At 29.9% G+C, this 13781-nt stretch overlaps 1 protein-coding gene across 2 annotated transcripts in view; it reads left to right on the top strand.

Moving 5' to 3' along the window:
* Positions 1-13781, top strand: part of SCaMC (Short Calcium-binding Mitochondrial Carrier) — a 66053-nt gene that overhangs the window by 35480 nt on the left and 16792 nt on the right. For both annotated transcript variants that reach the window (XM_035357210.2, XM_085822739.1), the window contains exons 4-6: positions 8087-8198; positions 9398-9556; positions 12682-12828. In XM_035357210.2, the coding sequence (XP_035213101.1) occupies positions 8087-8198; positions 9398-9556; positions 12682-12828 (418 nt within the window). The remainder of the gene's footprint in view (positions 1-8086; positions 8199-9397; positions 9557-12681; positions 12829-13781) is intronic.

Here is a 13781-nt window from a genome sequence, read left to right as displayed (position 1 = left end):
CAATTATTATCTAAAGGGTATCAAAATTAACAAAAAAAAAAACCTTAATACAGTCAAAAGTCTTTAATCCGGACTCTTTGGGACTTCGGCGATTCCGTATTATCGGTTTTCCTGGATTATAAATCATCAGTTTAAATCTGGTAAGATGGAATGCAGAAATTATAAAATTAAAAATATGAAACCGTAATTTATGAAATAAAGAGCAATTATAATCTAAAGGTTATCAAAATTTACCAAAAAAAAAAAAAAAAGCTTAATATTTGTTTACTTTATTAAACATTTATTCAACGCGCACATGCGTAAAGCATTCATTACACATAGTCAAAATTAGAAAATTGCAACCAGAAAACTATTTGATGTGTATTCATGATATTTATAATGACAAGGAATTTGATTTAAATCATATCAAAGACGGAGTACATCGAGATGAAATACTGCATTTAGTAAGGAAATATAAGCCGAACAAAATAAAAACATCTGCCCTGAAGATAAGGATAGTGCTGACAGTTTATTGCCAGGTGGCTAAATGCTAGTCCTTCTGTGTGAGGCAATTTCAAATCACAGATTCGGCGCCTAGGAGGTTCAGCCGAGGACGACCAACTGCTACGACGAGCGCCAATGACCGATATTTGACATTATGTGCACTCAGGAATAGAACTGCTACTTCGACTCTTCTTAGATCCTCCCTTGCTGCAGCCACCGGAAGGTTGGTGTCAACATCAACCGTGTGTAGAAGGCTTCACGAAGGTGGTCTGTATGTGAGGTGAACAACCATTTGCATGCTGCTCAAATAACGCCATAGGGGGGGCTGTTTGTAGTGGGCACGACAGCTTGTCCACTGGACGCCTGAGCAATAAAGGGCTATTTTCTTTATGGATGAGTCCAGGTTTAGTCTAGAATGCAATAGTACACATTATTTCATATGAAAAGAACCTGGAACCCGTTATCGTCCGTCAAACATCCGTGAAAGAGATGCATACAGAAGAGGCAGTGTCTGTCTTTGGGGTGGCATCTCTTTGGGTGGATGCACAGACCTACATGTTTTTCGAAGGGGAACCGTGAATGCTCATGTTTATAGAGATGACATCCTTGATGCTTATGTGCGCCCATATGCCAGGGTAATAGGTTATGCTTTCCTGTTACAGGACGACAATGCAAGGCCACACAGGGCTCGCATCGTATATGATTATCTTCAACAGGAAACTATTATGCGCGTGGAGTGGTCAGCTCGATCCCCGGACTTGAATCCTATCGAGCACGTTTGGGATGCTTTAGGGAGACGTTTAGCTGCTCTCAATCTGCCCCCTTATACCCTTGCCATGCTTGCAACTGCTTTGCAAGAGCAATGTTTCTCGCTTCCTATGGAACTGATAGACCGCATAATTGAAAGCATCACACATCGCTGAATGTGCTGTATTGCTTCTAGAGGCGATTATATTCCATATTGAAGGTACTTTTACTATAGCAAACTGACATCTTCGATTTGTTCATTTTATACATGTGCTAATTTTTATACTACCATAGTTGTCTGGTAATTTCTTTTTATGTTATTTTATATCTTACTATATGTTGTATATTGTGGGTAAGTTTCATAAAATTCTACTTGTAACTTTTTCAGTAATCATGATTTTTGTGATTTTTCCATAATTTATGATAACCAGTGTACTATGAATTAATAAAGAAGTGGCTATAATGACAAGTAATTAAAACGTAAAATAATCTCTTAAGTTGGTTTTGAATAAGACTGCATCATTTTTTTACCTTTCACATTTTAAATCCTCCAATTTAAAATATGTCAAGATATTTATTTTTTGCAAATATGCAAAGGTTATCTTTTTTCTTGCTTTTTACATATATGTGGTTCATATTTATGCTAACACTGGAGAAAAGAACCTTTTTCATCCAAGAGAGGTCATTACAAAATTACTGATATTAAAATTGGTAAATTTTTAGAATTTAAAATATTGAAAACTACCTATATATTTTTAATTTTAAATGTGTGATTATTATCCTGCCTTTATTAGAATAATCCAATGTAATAATAACTGTATTGTCATCATATGAAAATTAAATTATGTGGAACAAAAAGAGTAATGAAAAAAGGGGGGCTGGGAGGTCGGATCAGATTGTCACAATCATTGTAGTTTTAAAATATGTACACTGGGTTTTAAATTGAGAGAATTTTCACTTTGTAGGATAATCTCCAGAACTAACTGACATATTTCAATGAAATTTTGTTTGGATATAAGTTATTATAAATTAGAAAAATATACCATGGAACATTCATTTCATGCTTACGAAGGCATACATAATGCTCATCAGTGCAAGGAGGTCTTAAACAAAGGCTACAAGCTTGATCAAAGAAGAGATAGTTATTGTGGCATATCTGACAATCAGATCAAATCCATGAGTTGAGGCCTGAGATGCTCCTGAATCAAATCTTGATTGGAGTAAATTTGGTCTTTAAGGCAGCAGATGCACAAAAGAATATGTAGTATTTATTACTAGAGTAGCCTGTGAAGAGCTGCACTTGGAGCATAGACAATAAATTGTATATCCACAAACATACATGACTTATATGACTACTGTGGAATCTAGCTAGTACCGGTTTGCCATCTTTAAAATTGCTCACTTCAAGTAAAGCAGCACCAAGCTATTTACAAGCATGCTAGACGTAAGAGGTTAAATGTAAGGAATGGGCTAATAGATTATAGACTAGTAGTTATACACCTTCTCATAGCATGACTTCATACTGGAAATAAGGCAGTTTGTGAGTTCCAGTGGGAGTCAGTTCTGTTTCTTGATGATTCAGGGAGGAAGAAGGTAAATTATAGCATATTCACATGTAATACAAATGAATCCTAATAGCATCCCTGATATGTTCTATCTGGAAGATCTGACTCACCAATCCATTTGGTGTAATATTCATACTTTCCAGAAAATCATCCACTAGATTAGACCTACACAGACAACTGTAAAATTAAGGATCAACTAAAATAATAAACTGAGAGTCAACTGCAACCTTGAAAAGGTAAACATAGGTTTCTAATATCTTTTCCCTATATTTCACAGCAATCAATGTCAAAGACATGCAGGTCTGTACACCTGTTGAATGTAATACTTACCCAGACAATCAAACCTTTGCTGCCATACTGATGCCTTCAGATGTTGAAGGACAAGTAGTTGGTCCCTGTTTCTTTCTGAATGAAAGTACATTGACTGCCTCCTGGACTCACAAAATGCCTCATTTCGAGTATGAAGTCCCTTATGAGAGCCTATGACTGTTAAAGTGGACACAGGGTTCGTACGGTCCTTAAGAGTCCTTAAGTTTTTTGGAATCGATTTTTGGTCCTTAAAAGTCCTTAATTTCAGACAAAATCGTCAGAAGGTCCTTAATTTTAATCATCAGAAATTTCTGTCTGTTTCTATGACTGCCATTTTGAGTGTGAATTAACATTTTAGAGTAATATTTTTGGCGATTTGCTGACAAATATGGTTATCTTTTAAGTGGGTTCATGGATTGTAATTTGTTCCTATTTCTAATATTAAATGGTGGGATACTCGAGTTTCTGAGCAGGAAGTGAAACATTCAAAATTATTTCATTTTTCCTAATGAAGAGCTCTTAAACAACTTTTTGCTTTTTGGGATGTTAATTCTTTTATTAAACCCTTCTAAATTTGACAGCGTATCTTAATTTTGGCGATTTTAAGATCTGTTTGTATAGAAAATTTTTAATTCCGAGATCTAGGATATTTTTGACAGTTTTTTTAGAACATTGTAATATTCATAAATTTCATTTAAATAATGGTAATATTTTTGAATTATTGTTATGAGATAAGATTAAAATAAAGCATTTTTGTTTTTTGCTGTGATATTATAAAGTTCCATTTCAGCCATTTATTATATGGGGAAAATAAGCAAGGTATAATGCTATAAAGCACCAGTTATGAAACAGTTCTTAGCAAAAGCAAACTAGCTATGTAATTAATTAAAAATATATTTTTCATATTTTCATGATAAAGGCTTTTCCCATTTAATTGTCTCAGAATATTCAGAAATCTCAAAATATACATCAGTTTTCTCCAGAGCTTAAATTGCGCCCAAGCCCTGCTCCGGCGCAATTTAAGCTCTGGAAGAACAGTGAAAACATTATATTGAATGTTTTACTTCCAATACTAGAATCTTTTTCTTAACATTTTAATCTTCCCTTTATTTTCTCTACTTTTCACTAGACACAAGCATAGAAAATATCAAAAATGCTTCTAATCTTATCATATGGACAGGCATTATAAAAAGGAATTCTTTTATTAATAAAGATATTGAGAACTGAAAATTTAAAAGATTCATCTAATATGTCTTAATGCATCACACACAGGACTGATACTAGGCATTTTCCCATCTGATGCAGTCTCTGTGGATCGTAAATTTTGCTGCCTGGTGCCTTTCTAAATTCTGCTTCCAATGCTTGTTCTAAATTCTAAATGTTTTGCCATTTCTAGATTTTATTGCTCAGTGTGTCAATAAATTCTAAAAATTATGCCACATCAGCTCTCTAACCGAAGCTTACCATATATATTTCATATTTTTTTTTAATGTTCATATTACTAAAGAAATAAAATTAGCAGCTTTTTCTATACATTCTAAATGCATTTAGTTTATTTAGAATATCAGAAATCTTTAACTAAATCCAAAAAATCTAAAATGAAGAGGAAACGTGGAAGAAAGAAACTGAATACATAAAGAAAAGCAAATTTATTTTTCAAAGATATGTACAGTTATTATTATGTAAATTACCCAATTGTTTACAATTTCAGCCCTTACTATATTTTCCCTTTTCTATTTTCTCACCAGAATTCAAATCACGTAGACAGTTTTGAAACCGAGAATTTTGGAGTGTAAGACAAGAGTGTGTTTCTGACCTCCACTTGCTCACTGCATTAGTTCCTGCCCGCTCTGATAATTTGTATTTATTTGTCTTGGATTATCGTTGGTGACATTTGAGTTTGTTATGATGATAGAGTTATTGGGCCATCCTAAAATCAAATTAAATTGTATAATCTTTGACCACTAATCCACATTTTTAGTTTGAATTTGACTCTTCTTGTTTCATTACATCACTACGAGCTGTAATTGATTTTGTTAACATAAAAACATGCCTTTATTTTTTTTCTTTTTAAATAAGAATCTTATTTAAACCTTTTCGGACATTGTAGTTACTTTCAGACATAGCAATAATTTGCTTCATATCTGTTGATGTGTTTTGGACTATTTAACTTTTACCAGATAAAATAAAACTTTCATAGGTACATTGTGGACAGGTTGATAGGTTAGGAGATAAAATACGCAGAAATTAGTGAGAACACTCTTTTGTGTATTGAGACAAATTCCGAATTGTTAAAAAAGGTGCTTAAAGAGAAGGAAATCAATATAAATCAGCTAAAATGTCTGGGAAGGCTTCAAATTAAAAAGTTGCATAAATATTTTGTTGAGTATTGTTACTACAAAACATAAATGTTTTATGTGTAATTATCCAAATATCATTTAAGAATCAATCTTCTAAATTACATGTATTTTAAACTGAAATTTTATTAGATTGGGATTTTAATAGGGCTAAAAATAAATAAAATTTAATAGTGACCATGTAAATCCATAATGACTAATGTTATCTTATACCTAATTTAATTACTTATAACTGCTTACTGCTTGCCCTTAAAAATTATCTCTGCATATTAAAGCGAGTTACTGCATTTCATTAACCCTTACCGTAGTAACACAAGATAAAACACATAAATGTAAAAATTCATGTAAAACTTATTCTTCACATCTAGTGAGACTTAAAATAATGCAAAACAACTTATCACCTCTGGTGCTTTAGTGGCTTATTAGAACTTTAAAGTATATTATATTAACTGAGTCACAATTCCTGCAGGTAAGCAGCAGCAGTGACAACAGCCAGTCTTTTGTTGTTCATCATGCTGATTATGATTTTACTTCTCATTTTAACCTATGCCACTTGACATAAAATCTGCTTACTACTATTTACTAAAGCTCTAGACTGAGCAAGTATGTGACAAAATGAGATATAAAATAAAATCAACATAAAACTAACTGTTAGTAAGTAAAACGTAAATAAAATGTCACTTATCTCCTTTCAAATATGTTCAGTTCTTATAAGTGTAAAATATATAATGCTCCTTGATAAATTTCATATATTTTATTCTCAGACTTAATAATAATTATGTTAATTAAGTCATGTTTAATAATAATGCATCCTACGTACGGATCTATTTTATTTTTAGGATGGTATTACAAAGTTCAGGCATAGATAATATTTTTCATTGAATTTATTCAGTTCCCATTCGCTCATAGGTCCTTAATTTTTTTCATTGATGGTCCTTAAAAGTACTTAATTTCCATGTGCAGAAATGTGTATGAACCCTGTGAACAGTATCCCTTAGTAGCCTCTTCTTTCCTCAGATCTTCCAATTTCTAGTTTAGACTTTCCTGCATTGACGAATCTTCTGCACAATCATGTGTGTATGTACCATGACTGTTGTATGATATATATATACGATATTGTATTATATCAACTTGTGTCTAGACCAAATTTCATTAAAATCTGTTTACTACTTCTGGAAATAGTTGATCAAGTGGGAAAATTCTCTTAATTTTGAACAATGGTACATATTAAATTATCATAAGATAATGTAAAAACTGAATTTTAATATTTATGTGAATATTTATATTTAGCTGTATTTTTAAAAAAAATTATTAAGAGTTATTTGATGAAAGTCTTAAGTCTTAAAAGTGGGTAAAAAATATGTAATTAAATTTATTGAAATATATTATAGTGTATCCATTTGCAAAATTGAAATTTATATAAGAAATTTTTATATAAAATGTGTGCAAGTTGTGCAGTCACTGCACTTATGCAGTTACTTATGTTATGCAGTTACGGCACAGGTTTAAAACAGCATTGTATTATATACACTGTGTAAAACTGTAATAAAATGCAAAAACATGTTATTATTTATAGCAAATGTTGGTTTAAAACAGCAGTTTACGACCAGATTGCAATTAAAACTGCTGTTATGGTTTTGAATCAAACACACGCACACGCACACACACACACACAAAAAAAAAAAAAAAAAAAATCAAATATAATTTAGAAAGGCACAGTTTTGAAAAATATTTTGGGTACTTCTTGTGCCAGATTGGGAAAAAAAAATAATTCATGTTACTCTTGTTCAAATTTTATGTCAAAATTAAGAGTGTCTGCCAATTTTTTCTGAAATGTAAATTCTGTAATGGTTTAAAGACAAAACGGAATTTTTTTAAAAAAAAGTTAACTCTAATTCGTAAAAGATAAATATATTTTAGCTTTATATCACTTTCCCCCCTTTTTTAACTTGGAACATATCAAATAAAATAATTATACTAAAAGTACGGTTATATCAAAAGTACGGTTAGTATTCATTAAAACTTTTCTACCTCTTACTTGATGCTGTTTCATGTTGCAATGAACATTGAAGTATTCAATTTTTATTTTTAATTTTTTGAATAGCATTTTATCAAATATGTTTATTGAATCTATTCTAGTTGTCCATAGATTGCCACTGTTACTGTAATACATCACATGTTTTTTTTTTTTTTTTTTTTAAACACTCCCCCTGCCCCGGTCCCCGAAAAAAAAAGTGTTAATATAAAAACAGGCATTTAACTACATGAATTGAAGTGCTAAAAGCAGATTTGGCAGTTGCGGGACTTAACATATATAATTGTATCACATCATATATCAGATAAATGTGGAACTATTGCATATTTATTACAAAATAAATTAATTTTATTAATTATTCTTTGTATTTAGTAAATTCTTTTGAATTGGGACTGCTGTGTGGAATGGATTGCATTTTTCAGCTGTCTGAAGCTATCATTTAGTACATATTTTTTAAAACTCATTTTATATTTATTTAACTTTTAAATTAACAATACAACTTTTTTTGTTATGCGTAAGTTGCCTTTTTATTTTTCTTTTCTTAGAAATGAATGTCTGTTTATTGAATAAATTTATCTTTTTTTTAATAGAATGGATAAAGATAATTCTCAAACTATATCATTCAATGAATGGAGAGATTATTTACTTTTCTTGCCAAGCTTTGAATTACATGAAGTCTTACGATCTTGGAGGCACGCTACGGTAAGTATAGTAATTTTTTTAGTAGTGGTAGTTTATTACTTTGAATTTTTTAATATATTTCAGATGTATTTATGTCAACTGTGGTATAAAGTTTCGATAATGAAATTCCAATAAAAAAGGTATTTTTAGTTAACCTAAACAATGATATTATTGGTATTGTACTTCTGTAAAGTTTTCCATTTAAGAAAGTGAATGAACTTTTTTTGTTCTTTGTTTTATCTTATTTTTACTTATTTATTTTTTTACTTTATTTCATTGTCTGTTTTATCTGTTTCAATGTCCTGTTTCAATGCTGTTGTGTCTCATGGTTAAAGCTCTTGATTTTTTATCTCTGCCGTGATTGGTTGATTCTGCATGTGATAAGGATGCTCCTCCTTCATGTGACGTGCATAAGCTCATGATATGATTTTATTTTATTCATTTTATTAAAATTCAGCATTCTTTTGAATTAGGATTGCTGTGCAGAACAGATTGCATTTTTCAGCTGTCTGAAACTAGCATTTAGAACATATTTACATTAAACTCATTTTATATATATTTGACTTTTAAATCAATTATACAACTTTTTTTGTTATGTGTAAGTTGTCTTTTATTTTTATTTTTTAATTCTTTAATATGCATTTTATTACCTTTATATCAATTATACAACTTTTTTTTTTGTGAAATGTATAACTTACTCTTTTTATTTTTTAACTGTTTTAAAAACTTTTAAAAATATGAAATATATATATATATATAATTTGATTAATGATAAATGGGAATTTTGACCAAGAAGTCCCAAATAAATATGTGTATGCATTGGGAGAAATTTTTTTCTTTTTTCATATTTTTATGTTTTGCTCTGCAAATTTTAATAATGGTTAGGCAAAAGGGGCTTGCTTTAATCTAATAATCTTTTTTTCTACCTCTCAGGTTTATGTGAAATTGTGTTGTCCCACCTCCTTTACAGTTTGTGATAATTTTAACATGAACATTAAAATTAACTTTAATTATCAGGTGGTATAATTATTGTTTTATATTTTCATATAAAGAATTATATAGCACATATTTCATTCTGTCATTTTCATTATGTATTTTTTCTTACTCATTGTGAATAATAATAATAATGCAGTAATTTTATTTGTGAATGTCAAATGAAATCTCTCTCTGTGTATTTAATAGTAATATGAAGTAGAAACTTATACTGGTCATAAATTTAGTTTCTAGATTTAGGTGAAAACGTCCTTGTACCTGAAGATTTCACACAAACAGAGATGCATACTGGAATGTGGTGGCGACATCTAGTAGCAGGAGGATTAGCTGGTGCAGTTTCTAGAACATGTACAGCTCCTCTAGATAGAATTAAAGTGTTTTTACAGGTAAAATTAAGACTGATTATTGTTATAAAATTCTTATCAAAATTTTTTCGGGTTATTAAGGGGAAGATATGTATGTATGTATATATATATATTTATTTAATAAAAAAGTTTGTCTTGCTTTAAAACTGTGTTATTATTAAAAAAAAATAGCATTTACATTTAAATTCGGGTACATAAACTAAAAGATAATATACTTCTAAATACAGAGTGAATTTTCTAAAACAGATCTTCTGAATATAAATTTACTTTCAAAATATTTCTTTATCCTAAATAATAATTAATAAATTTCAAATCTTTGAAATGTGTAAGAGAATTAGACTTTTCTTAAAATTAATTCATTTTAATGTAAAGAAGCTAATGCATTCAAAAATATTTAACATTCCTCTCTCTTTTGAAAGAGGGAAAAAAATATGCAGTAAAGTTTCAGTCTTTACATATGGTTTGAAATTAAATTGAATTGTAGAATATTTTCAATAAATAGCTTTTTTTACATAGATAGTTAAGGAAGTTTATTTTGGTGTTACAGTTAATTTTAGACACGTGTATCTATATAATTCTTTTCGTTTTGGGATTAAATCTGACAGAAAATCTGAAAAGAAAGACATCCTAAAATTTGTATTCTGAATTCAAATCGTTGTACATTGCATTTTCTTTTTCTTTTTGCTGTTGCTTATTAATCAAAAATCAGAAGCAATTAAATATAATAAATTCTATAACATTTAAATAACAGAGTAGATTTTTTTTGCAAGAAATATATATTAACGTTAAAAAAAAGCGTGCTTTAAATGAAAACAAAAAAATTAGCAACCAGCTTATGGCACAATAGTTTAAAAAAACAGCTGCTTGTTTTTGAAAGGTTAGCTATGCAATATTAATATGCAGAAGATCTATTAAACATATCCAAGCTGCATGAAATACGGCATTGAGTAATAAATATAACACATTTGCCTTCTGCAATGAAAGGAAAATAAACAGTTAACATTATGTGTAAAAGAGAAAGAAGAATGGGGGGGGGGAGATCTGAAAGGGCTAAGATTTTAACAGTTGCTCAAAAGGGTTTGCTAAGGTTTTTCTAAACTCTTGCTGAGCTCACAGTCTACCAGGCTGTTGTTGCACTCACTTCTGCTAACTGATCTCTTTTTAGCTTTATTATTAAGCATAATTTTCTTCATACTTATGCCATATACAGTTCGACAGCAAAATTGCAAAAATTTTAACAGCATGTGTTTAGAATTTCTGATGAGGCATAAATTTTTCTTCTTCTTCCCCCCCCCCCCCCTCGGTCTTTTCTCGGTTTATCATATCAGTATACAATTTTCTTAGTAAGACGGTTTGCAAAACTTTTTTTTCTGGTCTTTTTACTATTAATATTTTGTGTGTAAAGTTTATTAGTTAAATATCATGTTCTTCACACTCAAGCCACATAAAATTAATTTGAATAGAAAAATCACAAAATATTTAAAAACAGCATATCTTTAGAATTTCCAGTATACAGTCTCGTGTGCTGGAGATAACAACGTTTTAATCTGTACAGTATTGCCACTGCTCGCTTTTAAATTGTTGAGTCTGTTAAAAATTCGTTAAAGTTTTACAGACTATGAAATGTTAAAATTCAAAATTGGTCTTCCATGTGTACATGTTTGAGTGTAGGACTACTTCATTCAAAATCTGATGGCCCTAGGTACCGTTGTTTTTTTACAGTGAAAGATCCCACACATTCATGTAGATTCTTCATTATTTAATTTTTTTAAAAGTAATACAGGGCAATACTAGTTTATTATAACTACTTGAAATGTAATTCAGTGTTTTAAAGTGATATGCCACAAAATACTATTTCGAGACTAATAGCCCATTTGAGTTAATGCTGTTTTGGGCTAAAAAAATCACATATAAATAACTTTCAAAACCTTTAGTTTCAACATTTATATGCATATGAACATATACTTATAGATTTAAAATCACAATCATATATTTCAAATTGTATAATAAAGTATTTTTCCTTGTTCAATCCATTCTTCCATTCTTTTATTCTTAAATTGTCTGTATTTTACCATTAAGGACTCCAAGCATTAAAAATGCTGTTATATTCCCGGGTGTACTGATTTCAGTTGGTTTTTGCTCCTGAGATTTGTTAGGTGTGTGTGTTCCATAGCTTTTATTATAAAAGGAAAAAAAAAAAAAAAATGTGTGTGGCATGGCTCAGCTGATCAATATTTATTAAAGTTTAACAACGTTTTTACCCAAAACATTATGTAAAGGGAAGATTTTAATTAACTTCATGAGTTGATTTGCTTTATTACCTTTATTGCTCATTGTTGCATAAAGTTTCAGTTGTGTTGTAAAATAAAGCAATAAAATAATTTATCCACCTTCATTGAATCCTTTATTTATTATTTAATTTCATTTAAGCTTATCACAAAGTCTAAAAATATGTATACAAATTTTAAAGTCGGATTTATTCTCTATTTTTTAACTTTTCCATTTTCATTCCCATGCAGTTCATAACATGGAAAGTTTCACACATTCGGTTGTTCATTTAGTTAGAAAATCAGGGAGCTTACTAGTATAATATAGTTGCTAAGCAGACCTATTCTGAGTGTTCTTATTCAAACATAAAAATGTACTTAAAAAAAAAAACTAAAACGTTAATTTTAATTTGGTTATTTGTTGTAGTTCATAAATTTTCAAAACTGTTAGTCATAATTATTCAATTATTAAATAAATACTTGAGCTTCATTTTTCTCATTTGTCATGGATTTAATGTAATAATATAACTTTTTACTGCTGGAGTTGCTGAATATTATTAATTAGGTGCTTGAATAGATTTAAGGCTAAACTTCACCCTTAGAATACATTTTACTTCAAAAATTTTCCTTTGTCATTTTACTTCAAGTAAGTGAGCTATCAGTCATTTTATTTCAAGTTTGTATGTACAATTATTTTCATTCTAAAATATAAAAGAATGTATTTGGTTTAAATTAATACTATGTGAGTTGTTATTATTTTATATGTTTAGCCTTGAGAGACTTATCCTTATATTGTTTATCCCAGCTGTTAAAATTTGTTTGTTAATTCATATTATTCTGCATCTTCTGTTATTTATAAATCCATCATAATCCTTTTAGGTATCAGGAGCTGAATTTGGTTCTATATCAGCCTGCCTGAGGCATATGCTAAGAGAAGGTGGTGTGAGTTCATTATGGAGGGGGAATGGCATTAATGTTTTGAAAATTGCTCCAGAAAGTGCATTAAAATTTATGGCTTATGAACAGGTACGAGTTCTTATTTAAAAATATATATATATTAGTGGGTACTTTTCTGTTAACGTCATACCGTAAAAGAGAAAATTTGGGAGGGACTTCTTTAATATAGAGTCAAAATTGTGGGAAAGGAAATTAACTAAAATCTGTCAATACCTTGTTGGCAGATTTTGGCTTATTTCTTTCTCCATAATTTTGACTTTGTAGTAAACAAGTCTCCTTTCCCCTTTTTTGTTTATTTCAAGTATTTTCCCCTTTCTTTGCTCAGTTTTTGTTACAGGATTTTGGTTAGTTTCAACCCCAAAACCCATTCCATCCAAAAAGAAAAAAGTATACATATATATTTAAGTGAAGTCAGTAAGAAAATTACCGAAGACAATTACTGAATAACCTAGCAAGATACTCACTTGAAAACTATTTTTATTCCCAATTTAATCTTCATAATTATTTATACCTTTACTCTAATATTTAACACAACAATACCAGCTGCATAAAATTCTTTGGCTTGCTGCATTAGGACTGCATCTTGAACATTGACACCATCTGCAAAGTGTTTGCCTCTGAGATAGCAGACTGAACAGGTACTGCTGCTGTCATTGTTGCAAAGCTAAAATAAAAATTATAGTAATTAATAAACATTGAACTAAAAAAATAATTTTAGACTAAACAACAAGCATAAAATTAAAAATGGGATTCAGCGTAGCAGAGGGCATTTCTCCTTTAGTTCTTCTGGTTGCCTGCATGTGCGATAGTACATAAATTCAGTTAAATTGGATTGACTACATGTTGGCAGGCAGTGACTTTTTGGTATTTGTTATGCCATTTTGTGCTACTCCACACGCACTTAACAGATTAAATATGACACTTGATATCTGAATCAACGAAATGAGATGAATGATTTATTGTGAAATATTCCTATCCTCAAATACAAAACCGCAGTTAAAAAAAAAATCAAATTATTATTT

Source organism: Stegodyphus dumicola, chromosome 8, assembly GCF_044657685.1.
Source record: "Stegodyphus dumicola isolate Sdum_Otavi_A_Nest chromosome 8, ASM4465768v1".
NCBI classification, from domain to species: Eukaryota; Metazoa; Arthropoda; class Arachnida; order Araneae; family Eresidae; genus Stegodyphus; species Stegodyphus dumicola.
The sequence above is the reverse complement of the archived record's forward strand: the minus strand, read 5'-3'. Positions and strand labels throughout refer to the sequence as shown.